Source organism: Pseudorasbora parva, chromosome 15, assembly GCF_024679245.1.
Source record: "Pseudorasbora parva isolate DD20220531a chromosome 15, ASM2467924v1, whole genome shotgun sequence".
NCBI classification, from domain to species: domain Eukaryota; kingdom Metazoa; phylum Chordata; class Actinopteri; order Cypriniformes; family Gobionidae; genus Pseudorasbora; species Pseudorasbora parva.
In genome coordinates, this window is record NC_090186.1 from 18,661,543 (window position 1) to 18,677,464 (window position 15,922).

Here is a 15,922-nt window from a genome sequence, read left to right on the forward strand (position 1 = left end):
TGTAACATCGTCGTCATGTAAACATACCCTGAGTTTTGTCATTATAAATACCATTATTACTGTTGTCCTTCGAATTCGTGAGGAATTCATGTTTTTGTTTAATCTCTTATGCTCACAAAGGTTGAATTTATTTGATCAAAAATACAATAAAAAACATTCTAATATGATATGTTCTAATATACGGCCATTTAGTGATCAAGAAACATTTATTATTATAGAAAATTCAAAAGAACAGAATTTATTTGAAATATAATTATTTTGGGTTACACTAAGGTGACATAGTTTTCTTTGACTTAATTAAATAAGAACTGAGTAATATTACTTAACTACATGTACTTACAGTTAACCGTTGGTTTATGCATAATTTACTATGGTAATTATATGTAGTAACGTATAATTATGTCACCTTAATATAAAGTATTAGCATCCTTTGTAACTTGTCCATAATGTAGTACAAATCTTATTGCAGTGGATAGTATTGACAGTGACACTTAATGGTATTTAACCATAACAAACTGCACAAAAAAATACATACACAAATATTAAATATTTAATCATTATTCACCAAATGAGACAACCTACAACATGCTAATCGCAACTTACACATTGTAAACCTTGAATAACAAAAGTAACATATAAATGTAATAAAAATGTTGATGCAGATTTATTAATATCAAAACTGACCTGAGAGAGTGAATCAATTAAATCATCAGAAAATTACAGTGACATCAATTTTGGTTCTTTTGTTGATGTAATTCTTCTTTCTGGCCTGAAGAGGGAATAAAAGCCACCATTATACTAGAGTAAATGCATCTTGAATTGACTTGGACATGTTACAAACAGCTGGAATGAGCATTTGCTTCAATTGTTGTAGAACAATTTAATAAAACCCTTTGAGACTGATTCCTGTGGAAAATGTGGCTTTCCTGTTGTTTGCGCAAAAACTTTTGATACAGTGTCTCTTTTAGATTCTTCTTTTTTTTGTTGAACAGGCTGAATGCAGGAACAAGTCCAACCACAAATCACTAACATATGTGTTTCTTTTTCTTTTCTGAAAAACAGAATTTCAGTTACTCTAAGATTGCTGGGCAGTTTCTAGGACAGTCGGTACTTCCCCAGTTATAAATAGCCTCTGAGAATAAAGAATTCATTAAAGCAGGGGTTTTATTTTTCCATTTTAGGAGTTCAAAGACTCTCTGGATGAACTTGTGTATTTGTTTCAGAGTTTGTTAAAGCTCGACTGCATTCCAATGTTGAAATATGGTTCCTAGAACGTCTTGAGTGCAGTCTTGAGCTGTAATGTTTCAGCAACGGATATACGATCATGGTAAAAGCTCAAGCCGGTCAGAAGCTCTACATCTCTGATTCGAGCCACATGAAGCTGAACCCAGTCCTGGAGCCATGAGTAGTCTGAGCCATTCTGGAGAAATAAATGGGGGAAAAAAAGTTAGTGTGTAAAAAATAATTGCATATTGACACAAGAGAGAGAAATCTTTACCCGTATTTGATTAATCTCCGGAAGTTTTTTTCAATACCATGCTTACAAAAGTACAATACATTTAAGAATACGTATTAATATACTTTAGAGCAAAATAAAAAAACATGCGTCTCCAATTACATGATACAAATGTATTTTTTGACCAGTTTTAAAGTAAATCCACCCTTTTGTTGGGATCCGTATAATCCTATTCAAATGTATTTCAATCTTTATAAAAAGTTTTGAAAAACAGAAGCCTTGTCTGTGAATCCAGGGCTATGGGTTATTAAAATATATAAATAAATATAAATATTTAAAATGATGATCAAGTACTTTACATGTGCATTACTACACACTAATGGATATTAAAATTACTTTTTAGTGTCTCAGGTTCACTTACACAAATGCATCGAAGAAGTTAAAAAAAACTGTTAACAAGTTACCTAACAAGCAAGTTACTCAACTAGTTCCTCAATATAATCTTATGGTCGCTGTGGTTTTGATCATGGGTGATTACATACATGACATGTTTCCAGATGATCAGGTCGATGAGGAAGAATGAAAGACACCGCATCTAGAGGGCCACCACACTGTCGAAAGGACAGGGACGAGTTCTTACAACTTGTAAGAATCACAAAGAAATGTGTAGGAATGGGCACCCCGTTCCTGAAAGCAGAAGATAAACATCTGAATAAAGAAGGAATTCAGTCTTACGCAGTTTTAAAATAAACATTTGGCCACCAGTGGGCAGTATGGCCATTTGTAAGGCACCATTAAAGAAACGAGATGGAAAAAGTTGCTCTAGGCCTAATAAAGCAATTCTCATTTCATATAAGCAGATTTTTAGCTGGGGTCCACATGCCATCTTATTCCATCCGCTTAGGGTGTTCACACTTGGCATGTCTGGTTCGATTAAAACAAACCCTGGTGCAAATGCTCTGTTAGTGCGTTTAACGTGAGAGTGCTGCTATCCAAACACAGGTGTGCACCAAACAAGCAGACTAGGGCCGCTGAAAAGATCGGTCTTGGTTCGCTTCCAAACTAACGCTGGTGCGGTTTGATTGAAATATGAACACAACATGGAATAAAGACATGTAAAGGAATCAAAAACTGGGAAGACGACTGGGTTTCTCCCAAGGTTTATTTTTCTCCATCATGCCCTGATGGAGTTTTGGTTCCTTGCCACTGTCGCCTTTGGCTTGGCTTGCTCAGTTGGGGACACTAAAATTATGATCAAAGTTATTCAACTAAATATACAAATCAAATTTATGAATTAGGTTTTATTTAATTCTATAAACTATAATACTGATCTGCCAACATTTTCACTATATGATAAATTAAAATAAGCTGATAACATCACTGTTTTCTCCAGAACGACTGTACAAATCTTTTGTTGCAATATTATCCTGTTTGACACTGTGAAGCTGCTTTGACACAATTGTTATTGTAAAAGGCTATATAAATAAAGTTGATTGATTGATTGATTGATTGATTGATTGATTGATTGATTGATTGATTGATTGATTGAAGATGAGACCCTAAATAAGGACAGAATGCTCAAGCATATTGTTTTGTTTCTTTCTCGTCATAGTCGCGATGTTGCCCATTACTGTTCGTTACAGGGATCAGAACCACATCTCCTCGCATCAGTTTGTGTGTGACAGAGGGTTTCCTGCCGCTGTTTTGACTCCTTAACACATTTTATAAGTTCTTCACAAGTTCTCAGCAAGTCAAAAATACCATCATATGCAGGCTCCGCATATACAATGAGCACATTTAGTCCAGCACACAGCAGTGTTTTGGATGTTTGGTAAGTTCCATAAAAAACAGTCAGGTTGTGAACATGCATCCTTTAGATTCGGTGTTAAAATGCCAATCTGAACGCTAAGCAGACCAGGACTAAACACACCAAGCGAATTGAACTATAAGTGTGAACATACCCTTAGACAGAAAGAGATCATGTGAAGTGAATGGTTTTACATAAGGCAAACCTGAAATAGTTGTATATAATTATAGTTTTTTATTTGTGAAAGAGTTCATTTTGCAAACTTACGGGGTACCCTTGTTCATGAAGTCATAGTTCCCATCAAAGTCGTTATCGAAGATTGGTCCGCTCACAACATTTAAACCGTTTAGCTCTTGTGAATACTTCAACAGCAGAAAATCGTGGAGGTGATTCCAAATATCTGTTAAAAAGACAGAAAGTATGGGGTTTATGTGACAATAAATTATATGATATCAGAAAACAATACCCAATACAGTGATAACCGAACATAATTAAAGTGGTAGTGCTGAATGCTGGCCACAATTCTGTTTATACAGGCTTAAAGTCGTTGACTGGCTCTTTGATACCAATCTTTCATTTGAAAGGCACGTTTCTAGCATCTTAAAAATATATCTAATTTACGGCACATGCTTTCGATGCAAAATGCTGAACAGTTAGTTCATGCGTTCATGAGCTCAAGGCTAGATTATTGTAATGCTTTACTGGGTGGTTGCCCTGCTCGCCTAATAAACAAACTCCAACTAGTCCAAAACGCAGAAGCTTCAGTTCTTACTAGAACCAGGAAGTATGACCATATTAGCCCGGTTCTGTCAACACTGCACTGGCTTCCTATTAAACATCACATCAATTTTAAGATTTCGCTTATTACTTATAAAACACTAAATGGTTTAGCTTCCCAGTACTTGAGCGAGCTCTTAACACATTATACTCCACGAGATCTATTGCGGCCTCAAAACTCTGGCCAGTTGATAATACCTAGAATATCTAAATCAACTGCAGGCGGTCGATCATTTTCCTATTTAGAACCTAAACTCTGGAGCAGTCTTCCTAGCATTGTTCGGGAAGCAGACACACTCTGTCAGTTAAAACCGAGACTAATAACGCATTTCTGTACTATGGCATACACATAGAATATTTTTGATTGATTTGATTAAAGTGGTCATGACATTCATTTTCTTTTTAAATTTTATTGTTCCTTGAGGTTCACTTATGATGTTAATCAAGTTTTTAGCTAATGATCCATTTTTAAGTAGTGGCTCCTTTAAGGCTTGTCACAGTCTAAAAAAAATTGGTTGGTTTTTGTTGGTTTAACTTAAAAAAGTAAGTAACCTGGTTGCCTTAAAATGTAGAGTTTATTGATAAATTATTTATGTGATAAATCATGAAAATAGCACAATTTGGCTGCTTCATCACAAATAAAACACACATTTACCCAATTTGCTTACAAAATCTTTTAAATAATATTTTAATAAAGGTTGTCGAATCTCAAAAAATGTTAATTGTATTAACTGAAAATTTTAATTTCAATGAACTCAAAATTTTAAGGCAACCAGGTAACTTTTTTTCTAAATATTTTTTTACAGTGCAGTGAACGGTAACTGTTATGATTGGCTAACATAGGAAACAGTATCAATGCCCACTCGCTATTGCACGAACAACAGTTTTGAAAACATTATCCATATAAAACCGTCATTTGCAGACAAGGCATTATGAAATAATGAACTTATGGTTTGTAATGCAGCTGCTCTCAGATCAAATACAGCTACTTCATCTTTTAACCAACGCTTCTTTGCGAACTATCATTACGCTGTGCCTTGCTGACAAAACAAAATGCTCCGAACAAACATATACTGTAACATCTGATGCGATCTGGGATGCCATTAAAATAAACCATCCACTTGTTTCTGACCGTGGTATCTTTCTGAAGTCTCTATAGAGATGCAAACAAGCTGTTTAAACTGGACGTGTCAAAGGGAATGTTCATTCACTCTTCCGTTTGTCCTGTTGTCGGCAGACTCAAGCGTGTGGAGTATGTCAGAAACTAAATGAGCACATGATCCAGTGTAGCCAGCGTCAGTGATGGTAATGGTCTATGTTTGCTTTTGACACGACACTCACATCCAGTGTAGGCAAATGTCAGCCGTTAAGCATCTATGATGTGATGATGATGATGTAAAACTATTCGTCAATGTCTTTTCAGTCATATGCAAATACAACTTACTTATGTGACATCACAGATCCCACAATATCAAAAAGACATTTTTGGAGGTTTTGTTTATAATGAGGAGGTCTTTTTTTAGATATGAAACTTACAGGATGTTTTAATGATACAAACACCTCTTATAAGATGCAAATTTATCCTATTATCCATTGTCTGGCCATTGCGTGCTGATCAGGCCCGGCTGGTATGCATATGTCTTCCTTTTTTTACTGCGGCGCTGATAACAGAGCTCTCTGTGTTGTAATACAAATGTGTCAGCCATTGCGGTATAATGCAAGAGTTTACATATGATATGAGATGTAAATAGCTACCGTGTTGATCAGATATTTCTTTAAATTGTATTATTAAATTGCCAGGCAATTGACAAATGACCAATCCTGAGTGGCAAAGTCATTCTCCAGGCCGAGAACGGTTTGTGATTGTGCTGTGTTGTACCAGGATCAAGTGGAAATACAACTGGGACTGTTCTTTACCGTTGGAACCGTTCACCCCGATGGTGGAAAAACGGCTTTGATTTCTCATGTCATGACCCCTTTAATAATCCTGATGTGTTTCTAACTTCAGCAAGTTACAAATTAAGCATTTTAACTGACTGAAACCAAACAAGTTTTTGCAAAAGAGCCACAAAGGAATGATGAAGAGCCATAATGAATCATGTTTACTTGGGTTCTTTTGTATAATATGCCTACGATAAATGCACAACGATACACTTGTGCAATCAAGCCATAACTGATAACAGATACATGTGTAGTGAAATACTGGTGCAACCAGTAAACACCACAAACGCATTCTGTTCACATTCTTTAATTGTCTCTGTAGATGCAATAAAATACATTCATAGTACTTAGTCTATCAGATGAACGATTTCTAATGGAATACAGATGAAGTTCTACATGAATGTCATGACGGAGGAGTTAGTGTGGGAATGAACTTGGTAATCTTAGATCACTCTGATCTAAACACTTGCACAACACAAAATGAAGAACGTGTTTACCACACAAAGGTGTTGCAGTTACCACTGATGAGACTCTGGTTAAAGCAAAACATTAATTAATTTGGCATATTGTGTAAATGACTCAATACTGTCTATAAATGCAGCAGATCTGCCTTCATTATGACTTGTAAGGATTGCCTGGATTAAACCTGAGATAGCCACTGGAATTTTACTACCGTCTATTACAATTGAATTTATCTGAAAAATCATTGAGAAGCACATTTTATATGTGGCAGGTAAAGAAAAGCAACCAATATTTTTGCTTTTTTTGTCCAATTAAATAGGATAATTTGTGGAAGTATGGAATGGAGGTATACGATATCTGGATCTCAACTAGAGGGTTGTAGCACAATAATGGGCTGCAGCTCTGTTCTTGTTTCGAAAAACAAAACAAAACAAAAAAAGAACCCTAACCCTTAATAATATGATAAATAACGAGAATTATATACTAACCATATAGATGCATAGATAGGATTGTCAATATTAATTTAAAAGGGAGGAGAAAAGTCAAAGTTGCAAGACAATGTTGCAGTTAACATCTAAGGCTGAGGATGCATAATTTTTTTAATTTACAGTTTGCTTTGTAAAAAAAATCTGAATTCCCCTAACATATAGTTATTGTAACCTCAAACTAAAACCATAAAAAATGTCATTACTCAAATTAAAATACATTGAAAACTTTATTTATTTCAGCTAGTTGCCAAGGCATCATTTCTCATTTTTGTTGAAGTTGCCAATATCTAAAAATAAATAACTAAACTAAATAAACTAAATAAAACGAAATAGCCTAACTAAAACTTAATAATAATAATAATAATAATAATAATAATAATATAAATATATATACACATACATACAGGCATATATTTAAAAAAATACAAAGACAAAAAATTACTACAACTAACGAAATGTAAAATTAAAAATAAAATATCACAATTTTATTAAATTTAAAACAATAACAAAGATAATAGTATATATCAATGATATACTATCATTGATATACATTGTATCATTGTATTGATAATGATAAAATGATTTTAAAAAATATATAATAAAATAACATATTTTATGTCACATAAAATCTCACTGAGAAGCCAGTGCTATGTTTGTCTACAGTCTCACACAAACAGAAAACAGAAAACAGCAGCTCTTTGGAATGTTCCTAGGTGTTTTTTTGGCAGGTCACATGCTCCTGTGGGACTCCTTTCTTTAATTTTGGTATAAATGCGGGCTGGCCTCAATTCAGCTGTGATCAACTGAATCTAATCATAGAGCAGCTTTTACTGGGCAGAATTTACCTTTCCAGGGAGTGTTGCATATCTTTATAAAATACAAAAAGCACAGCTTTTCAAAAGTCTAAATTAGTTCAAATACATTTTTACAATAATAGATACAGGTAGTATGTTGGCAAATATTTTTTACAGCACTATATAGATAATGTTTTACACCCATGCTAACAGAAAGGTTCATGAAACAATTTATCGTGTAATATCTGGCATTGTATTTGCTAAAAGTAAATGTGCATCATTCAAAAGTGTACATTATGGGTGGTGTCAAGTTGGACAATATCTTTTATGTTGTGATTTCAGCATGACTTTGTCTCACTTCTAGTTACACTTTTCCAAATAGAAAGTTGTTTAATTCTTACTTTATGAGTTGGAATGCAGAATTATAGCTGTTTGAGTAAATCAGGCAACATGTTTATTGCTATCTGGCAGCCATTCTAAATTCAAAGTTCAATTTTTTTTGATGATTAATGGCAATTGCACTCAAGACCCATATTTCTTAGTTTATGTTGATGTCAATGGCTGGTCATCTGAAAAAACTATTCAGTATTTTAGGATATATATATATATATATATATATATATATATATATATATATATATATATATATATATATGATGACAAAAAATATAGATAATAATGACTAAAACAAAAGCATTCCGAGAAGTCCATGATTGAATCCTATTAAAACCTGTGTTAAAACACAATCAAGGGGTCACAAAGGCTACAATTTAGTTTTTTTTGTTTGTTTGTTTTTTGTTAGTATTCCAGCATGCCAATAACTTTTAATTTACTTTTAAAGTACACAAGTCAACAGCAACTCTTTTGTAAATATTCATATGGGCAGTCATAAAAAAAATGCCCATGGTACCATGCAGTTCTTCCCAGAACAATAATGCAAATTGTATAACAAACCAAAAAATACTAAGCAAATAAGAAACAGCCCAGTTATGAGGTACTCTTTCACTGTAGTCTGACTGTGTGTTTTTCTATAAGTAGAATATAAAACACAACTTACCTTTGAAAGCTGGAAACATGGGCACCATGTTGCTTGTAATTAAGGAGTCTGGCTTAGTTCCTTTAGGACTGAAATCTGAGAACAAAAAAACATCTTATTAAATATCTATGTTTTTTTTGTGCTTAAAGGGTTAGTTCGTCCAAAAATGAAAATTCTGTCATTAATTACTTTCCCTAATGTTGTTTGACACCCGCAAGACATCCGTTCTAGCCTAGAAATCTAGACGCACCCAAGCGGGAGCAAATTTAATCTGCCTGCAAGTATCGTCTAGGAACTCTCAATACCCTTCTGAGCTGTATTCCCCTAACTCTTGCCAGACCAATCACATTGTGTATAGAGTCGGTGGGCGGGGCCATAATGACGACCGCGAGTTGCGTTTGCGTGCGTCTAGTAAACACAGAAACTGGCGAACGGCGGCGGTCTTTCAAATCAGCTCTGACCGCGACTCTGGAAGACTTGGAGTTAAGCTTTTCTCTGAGAAAAGAACAAAGAACGGCACTGAAGTCATTCTTAAAAAGGGAAGATGTGTTCGACCGGTTTTGCCGACCGGATACGGCGAATGTTTAATCTATCAACAAGCTCTGTTTCACCTTCGTTGCTCTGGTTGGTGTAGCGCTATCCTATCGTGTGCAGAGGGAGTTTGAAAGACAACCGTTTATCCCGCCCCTCGGATTGAGCTGGCTATGGTGAGTTTCCAGACCAAACATCTTGATGTGGGTCTGGCTTGTCAGGCTACATCCGTTCATCTTTGGAGCACAAATTAAGATATTTTTGTTGAAATTCGATGGCTCAAAGTTCATTGACACTAATGTCATTTCCTCTCTCAAGACCCATAAAAGGCACTAAAGACGTTGTTACAAAGTCCATCTCACTACAGTGGCTCTACAATAATTTTATGAAGTGACGAAAATAGTTTGCGTGTGCAAAAAAAGCCCCTAAATAATGACTAATATAGTGATGGGCCGATTTCAAAACAAAGTTTGGAACTTATGTTATGAATCAGCGCATTGATTAGTGATTCAGATTGCGTGTCAAACCGCCAAACTGCTGAAATCACGTGACACTGGCGATCCGAATCATGAATCAATACGCTGATTCATAACGTTGGAAAATTTGTTTTCAATTCGGCCCATCACTGTATAAGTCGTTATTTAGTTTTTTTTTTTGCACACAACAAACTATTCTCGTCGCTTCATAAAATTATTGTAGAGCCACTGTAGTGAGATGAACTTTTAACAACGTCTTTAGTCCTTTTATGGGTCTTGAGAGAGGAAATGACATTGGTGTCAATGAAAGCCTTTCTGAGCCATCGGATTTCAACAAAAACGTGTTCCGAAGATGAACGGAGGTCTTACAGATGTTGAACAACGTAAGGGTAGGTTATTATTGACAGAATTTTCAATGTTGAGTGAACTAAACCTTTAATACAGAATACAGCATAACACGTACTTAATTCAAAGTAAATTTTAAAACAGTTATAAATAATAATTTATATCACCCATTGCTATAATTACATTTCCCAAAAGCAGTAGAGGGCAGAAAGTGAAATGAATTGTGAGTTTTGTTTAAAGATCTTAACATAAATATAGATATCCTGTTGGACTCACTGGGCGGATACAGGAGGCCAAAGGTCAGAGTGGAATTGTTCTTATAGAATGAGCAGGACTGTCTCGCACTGGCCTGCACTCGCACATCAGCACGCACACACGGGTCCGCTGAGGGATGGATGCTGACCTTTGTTTGACAAAGACAGAAAGAAAATTAGCGATCAGAGGAAAGAGTGCTTACTTGAAAATTAAAACACTCATCAAGTGTATGACGCAAGTCTTGACAGAAACATAACAGAGAAAATGTCTTCATTGCTATTCAGTGAATAGGCATTACCACATTACATTTGAAACATCTTTGAGCCTCGTGAGAAAGGCCGGTTTGCTTTATGTTGAAGCAACACATCTCTAATCTTGGCTTAATAGTCTTAAATTGTGCTGTATACTTCAAAATAAATACTGTTTAGACAGCTTTACAGCTCAGATTAAAGTATTTGAACAAAAATACAAGCTTAACCTTTCAGCTTTTAAATCTGATTAGGCAATATTTTGTGAGTCAAGCTTGTCCTTGAAGTTACTCCGATACAAAACAACAAACACTTTATTGCAAGATCAGGCCTGAGGCCTACCACTCTGGAAAAATGTGTGATGTCATTTCACAATCCCATGTTGTGGCTTGCATTCTTTTTATGAGTCAAGAGCGCTAAATATAACGGTTTACTCTAAAGATGATTTAATTTAGTTCACCTAAAAGTAAATTTATATTATCATGCATTCAACCATAGGTCATTCCAAATCCATATTAATACAAAAATATATAAATAAATCCCCATGGAACATAAAACATAACTTTTTCTTTCCTGAAGAATCTATTCTATTATTCAAATCAGTTAAAATATTGTTTTAGGCTGGTCATTAAAGGGGTACTTCAGCGCTGGGAAGATGAATCTGTATTTAAACTGGGTCATTAATGTAGTAGAAATGTGAAATTATTTTTGAATTTGGTGCCTTCTAGACTGAGAAAAGACAGAAAATGTATTTTTGTCTCATGGGGATGAAAGACAACAGTTCCCAGAATGCTTTGCTGCCCTGTGAGGCCATTCCCAAAGCCACCGCTACTGGATTACAGTGACTGAGTTGGAGAAGACACTACAATTATACAGAGGTGGACAAAGTACACAACTCTATTACTTGAGTAAAAGTAAAAGTACTACTGGTCAAATATTACTCTGTTACAAGTGAAAGTTGTAAAAATAGATTTGTACTCAAGTAAAAGTACAGAAGTATTTGTTTTCAAAAGTACTTAAGTATTAAAGTAAATTTCCTTTTTTATGCCAATGCATTATTTTATTATTGTTGTATAAATGCACACTGTCATCATGGTTTAAGCCATTCAGTGATGCTCCATCTGAAATACTACCATACGACTAACTTAAACTAATTTAAATACTTGTATATAATTTACAAAGCTCTTTACAAAGCTGCTGTCACTTTAAGGCCAAATGCACGGATCCAATACACTGATACACATCTGATATTCTCCCAACTTCACTCATCTCTTTCTCACAGATGTATATATTTTTAATATTTTATAAGACATGCACCAAGTGCATGCCAACTAAACTAATCTTGATTTTTTTTTTTAACTGAAACATACTTTCAAAGTATGGCTATGGGTGCACACACTTGTGCCTAAGAACCGTCTTCTTCCATTTTGCTATGAACAGATCAGTGTTCAAAAAAAGTTGGGAAAATGTATATGACTCTATAAGAGCGATTCCTGACAGACTGTCTGAAACAACAACAACAAAAAAACCTTTAAAAGAAGGAAAAAATCATCCACCGACTTTCAGAGCTGCTGCAAAAAGACTTTCGACCTAGATAGAAATGTAGTGGAGTAAAAAGTACGATATTTGTCTTTCAAATGTAGTGAAGTAAAACTAAAAGTATCCTGAAAAAAATATACTCCAGTAAAGTACAGATACTCAAAAAGTGTACTTAAGTACAGTACTCAAGTACTCAAGTGTCTGATCCAGGCGTGTCTGATCCAGATCAGATGGTGGACCTGCTCCTAGACATGACCAAAACATCCCTGAAATGTCTTGCAGAGATTGTGTTAATTAAACTCCCACTGTAAATGCCTCATCAACTCAACATCCTCAATAAACCCGTCTCCGGCGTGACGACTCCAATCTTTCGAATAATTTTACGAATATATTTTGATCTAATATTACTTCTGACCTGTAATGTTGCCAGAATCATAATCATACACTATCAAGGTTTCTTTCTCCATTCTGTCACCTGAAGGAGTTTTGGTTCCTTGTCACCGTCGCCTTTGGCTTTTGGCTTAAATTTCAACTATATTACTGATCTGCCCACAGTGACAATTGAAACAAACTGGATGACATCATTTTCTCCAGAGCAGCTGTACAAACGAATCAAATCTGTTGCATTATTTTCCTGTTTAACACTGTGAAGCTGCTTTGAAACTATCTGCATTGTAAATAGCACTTTATAAATAAAATTGACTTGACTGAACTTATATGCTGGTCATTCCTTGGAAGACTGGCACAGTCAAGCTCCATAATGACAAAAACACCATAAAAATCTACTGAAAAATTCAGTAGCTTTGTTTAAAGAACAGGCTAAAAATGTAAAATGTTCTGCTGATAACAATTCTGTTTAAGTTAACTTATAACAAATTAAATGTAGGTCTATTTCTGTTTCTGTTTCTGTTTCTTTTCTGTTTCTGTACTGTGTGCTCATCTAGGCCTTGATTTGTTTTGCACTAATTAGTTTGTCCACAAGGTGGCAACATTTCCCCAGCCTCTTGAAAAAGAAACAGATGAGACAGAACAACAACAAAAACAAACTTGAACTGCATTTGAAGCAGTCCCAAATGGCACCCTAAACCCTCACAGTCTTCATACGAGTCTGCACTTTCATTACGCAACACCGTTTTGACTGTCGTGAAGAAGTCCGCTGTGGTACCCGCATCAGGGCAGGCTCTGCAAAAGTGTGCATCATGAGCACCCTCACACGGCAACCTCCCCCAATTTCTCTTGAAGCCAATACGAAAGTGACTCAAACTGCAATTCATCGACTGGCCGCTAGAGACAGACTCCAAAAGGGAGAGGAATCTCATTGAGTCCATATTGGGTAACAAATTCCTCATTGGGAAATTTGTCAAAACTCCCAACTTTACAGCAGAAAAAATACTTGTTTACAGCCTGGTAAAAATTGTGGTTTTGGTTCATATAGCTAATTTTGTCCTTTATGACAACTGAGAGGGGGGTGAATTTTTATAATAACTATATAAAGCCTTAAAGTTCTGCATAATTAAGGGCATGGCCACTTTGACAGGTGGATAGCCATTTGTCTGCAGTCTGTAACTGCTGAAGTCACTACTGAAGCAGATTTTGAGCTTAAGCTTTCACGTCAAAACCGAAGTAAACTTCCAGTATGATTCATGTTCATTATACGGAAAAGACTACATTCTTCAAAAACTCATCTTTTGTGTTCCATGGAAAAAACCAAGCAATTTAGATTTGTAAAGACATGAGTGAACGCTTGATGAGCAACTCGGTCACTGTCCCGTTGCGTCGAGTGTTAGCGAGTGTGATGATGATGATGATGCCAGAGACCGTGATTTACTCCGCGGTCGGACCACATAATGAGCAGCACATGCTCTGTGTGGTCAGAAAATATGACAGATGGCCTTCCTCTCCTCCCTTCAGCATCATCATCAAACCTCTGCACATTTACAACTTCCTTTTTGAATGCCACTACAAATTTCCCTTGTGAAAAATAAGTATTTAATTGTAGTGTAGGCCTACTTTAAAAATGTAAAAGTGTATTTTATATATATATATATATATATATATATATATATATATATATATATATATATATATATATATACACATTTTTTTTTTTTAAACAAGTAGTACTTGCAGATAACATAAATATGTACATATTATATTAAAGGGGTGGTTCCGGGTTTTTTTTTAGACTTAGTTGTGTTTATGGGGCACTGCATAGTATTACATGTCTTAATACTTCTTTTTTTTTTTTACGCCATATTTTTGTTATATTGGACCTTTATTCAACCGCTGTCTCCACTGTCCTATTAACGGCTCGTTTGCTTCCTGCTTCTATGAAGCCCATCCCTCCGAAAAACGCAATGGTCTTAGATTTGTTAGATGGCCAAATGTAGTTTCCTGTATTTTTATTGGCTGACGTGCCAAGCACAAGTTGTCTGGAAACACCACACCCCTTACCATTACAGGCAGAAGTCATATCTGCGGTGACCAGCAAGGGTTTATGATGTCTAAAACAAAGTAAAATATATGCTTATTTATAGCGTTTTATTCTATTAAAGTTAATATATTTTCAGTGTACTAAATTCCAAAATCATCATTACAAATGTATAATTACAAATATCAATAACACGATATTAAAGTATATTTTAGTAACCACAAAATCCTTGTCTATAAAATATTTGGCAGTACACATAAACCATATTTCATTGTAATGTACACATATTTCATATTTCAATGATAATATAATTTAAGTAATAATAGTAATTATGAAATTAAATGCAAGTTATAAATAAAGTTTAGCTATATATTTGACCTATAATACATGTATCATTTAGCTTGCAGCTGTCACAGTTATTATGTTCAGTTTGTTTTAGTTTTCATGGATATTCAGTTTGTTTTCAACAGTCACGTGTTCCTTTTTTCTATTTCCCGCCGCAATCTGTCACCATGGTATGCCAATGTGTACACCGTTAAATTTTTTTCAAAAATATTTTTGTTTTAAAGTTAGCCCTGTAATGATCTGAAAATGTGTAGTTAACTTAAATCTCATCTTATTACAGAAAAAAAATATATCAAATATCAAATATCAAAATAAAAAATATCAAATATCAAATTGATATGAAAAATATCAAAAATATTTTGATATTTTTGAAAAATATCAAAATATTTGATATTTAAATATTTAAAATATCAAAATAGAAAACCCCTGCTGTGCAAAATTGTAACAGCTTAAAATGAGCTAGTCATCCGTATGCGACCGTACTCCTAAAAGGTAACTCAATTAACTTTTAGCAGATAAACATGTACACATTTAAAATTTAAAGTCACTTTTAGGAGGATACTGTACACTACATGACTCGTCTTGCTTTCATGGGTGTATCCAGTTTATGTCAAATAATTAAGTGCGCTCTAGAAAAAGACTGTTCCTCACTTTTCATTATAAATAGCACCACTGACTAGCAATAGCCAGTCGCAATATGTACCAGCCTGTACACTTTATGTTTCAAATACGTCAACAAAGAAAGCCTGTGGATTGATAGTTGGCGTTGTAAGTCTAATCTCACCGTTGCATTCAAAGAGTATGAAACCCAGAGGGGCATCAGGATGTCTCTGCTGTATCCGCTGATGTACGCACTGTGCTGGAGAATACAGTAATCCGACTGCTCCTGAAGGACACGCGGGAGTCCGTAAGGCAGATGAAGAGGCTTGACACTGCTGTCTATTAAGGGATTAAAACAGAAAGTTTCACTGTATGATTTTGCCACTAAAAC

The 15,922-nt window shown here is 34.9% G+C and overlaps 1 protein-coding gene across 3 annotated transcripts in view; it reads right to left on the reverse strand.

Moving 5' to 3' along the window:
* Positions 1–532: 532 nt before the first annotated feature.
* Positions 533–15,922, reverse strand: part of enpp1 (ectonucleotide pyrophosphatase/phosphodiesterase 1) — an 82,237-nt gene continuing 66,847 nt past the window's right edge. For all 3 annotated transcript variants that reach the window (XM_067417287.1, XM_067417288.1, XM_067417289.1), the window contains 6 exons: positions 15,716–15,870; positions 10,390–10,516; positions 8,783–8,857; positions 3,531–3,663; positions 1,999–2,143; positions 533–1,420 (listed from right to left, as the gene is read on the reverse strand). In XM_067417287.1, the coding sequence (XP_067273388.1) occupies positions 1,268–1,420; positions 1,999–2,143; positions 3,531–3,663; positions 8,783–8,857; positions 10,390–10,516; positions 15,716–15,870 (788 nt within the window). In that variant the 3' untranslated portion in view covers positions 533–1,267. The remainder of the gene's footprint in view (positions 1,421–1,998; positions 2,144–3,530; positions 3,664–8,782; positions 8,858–10,389; positions 10,517–15,715; positions 15,871–15,922) is intronic.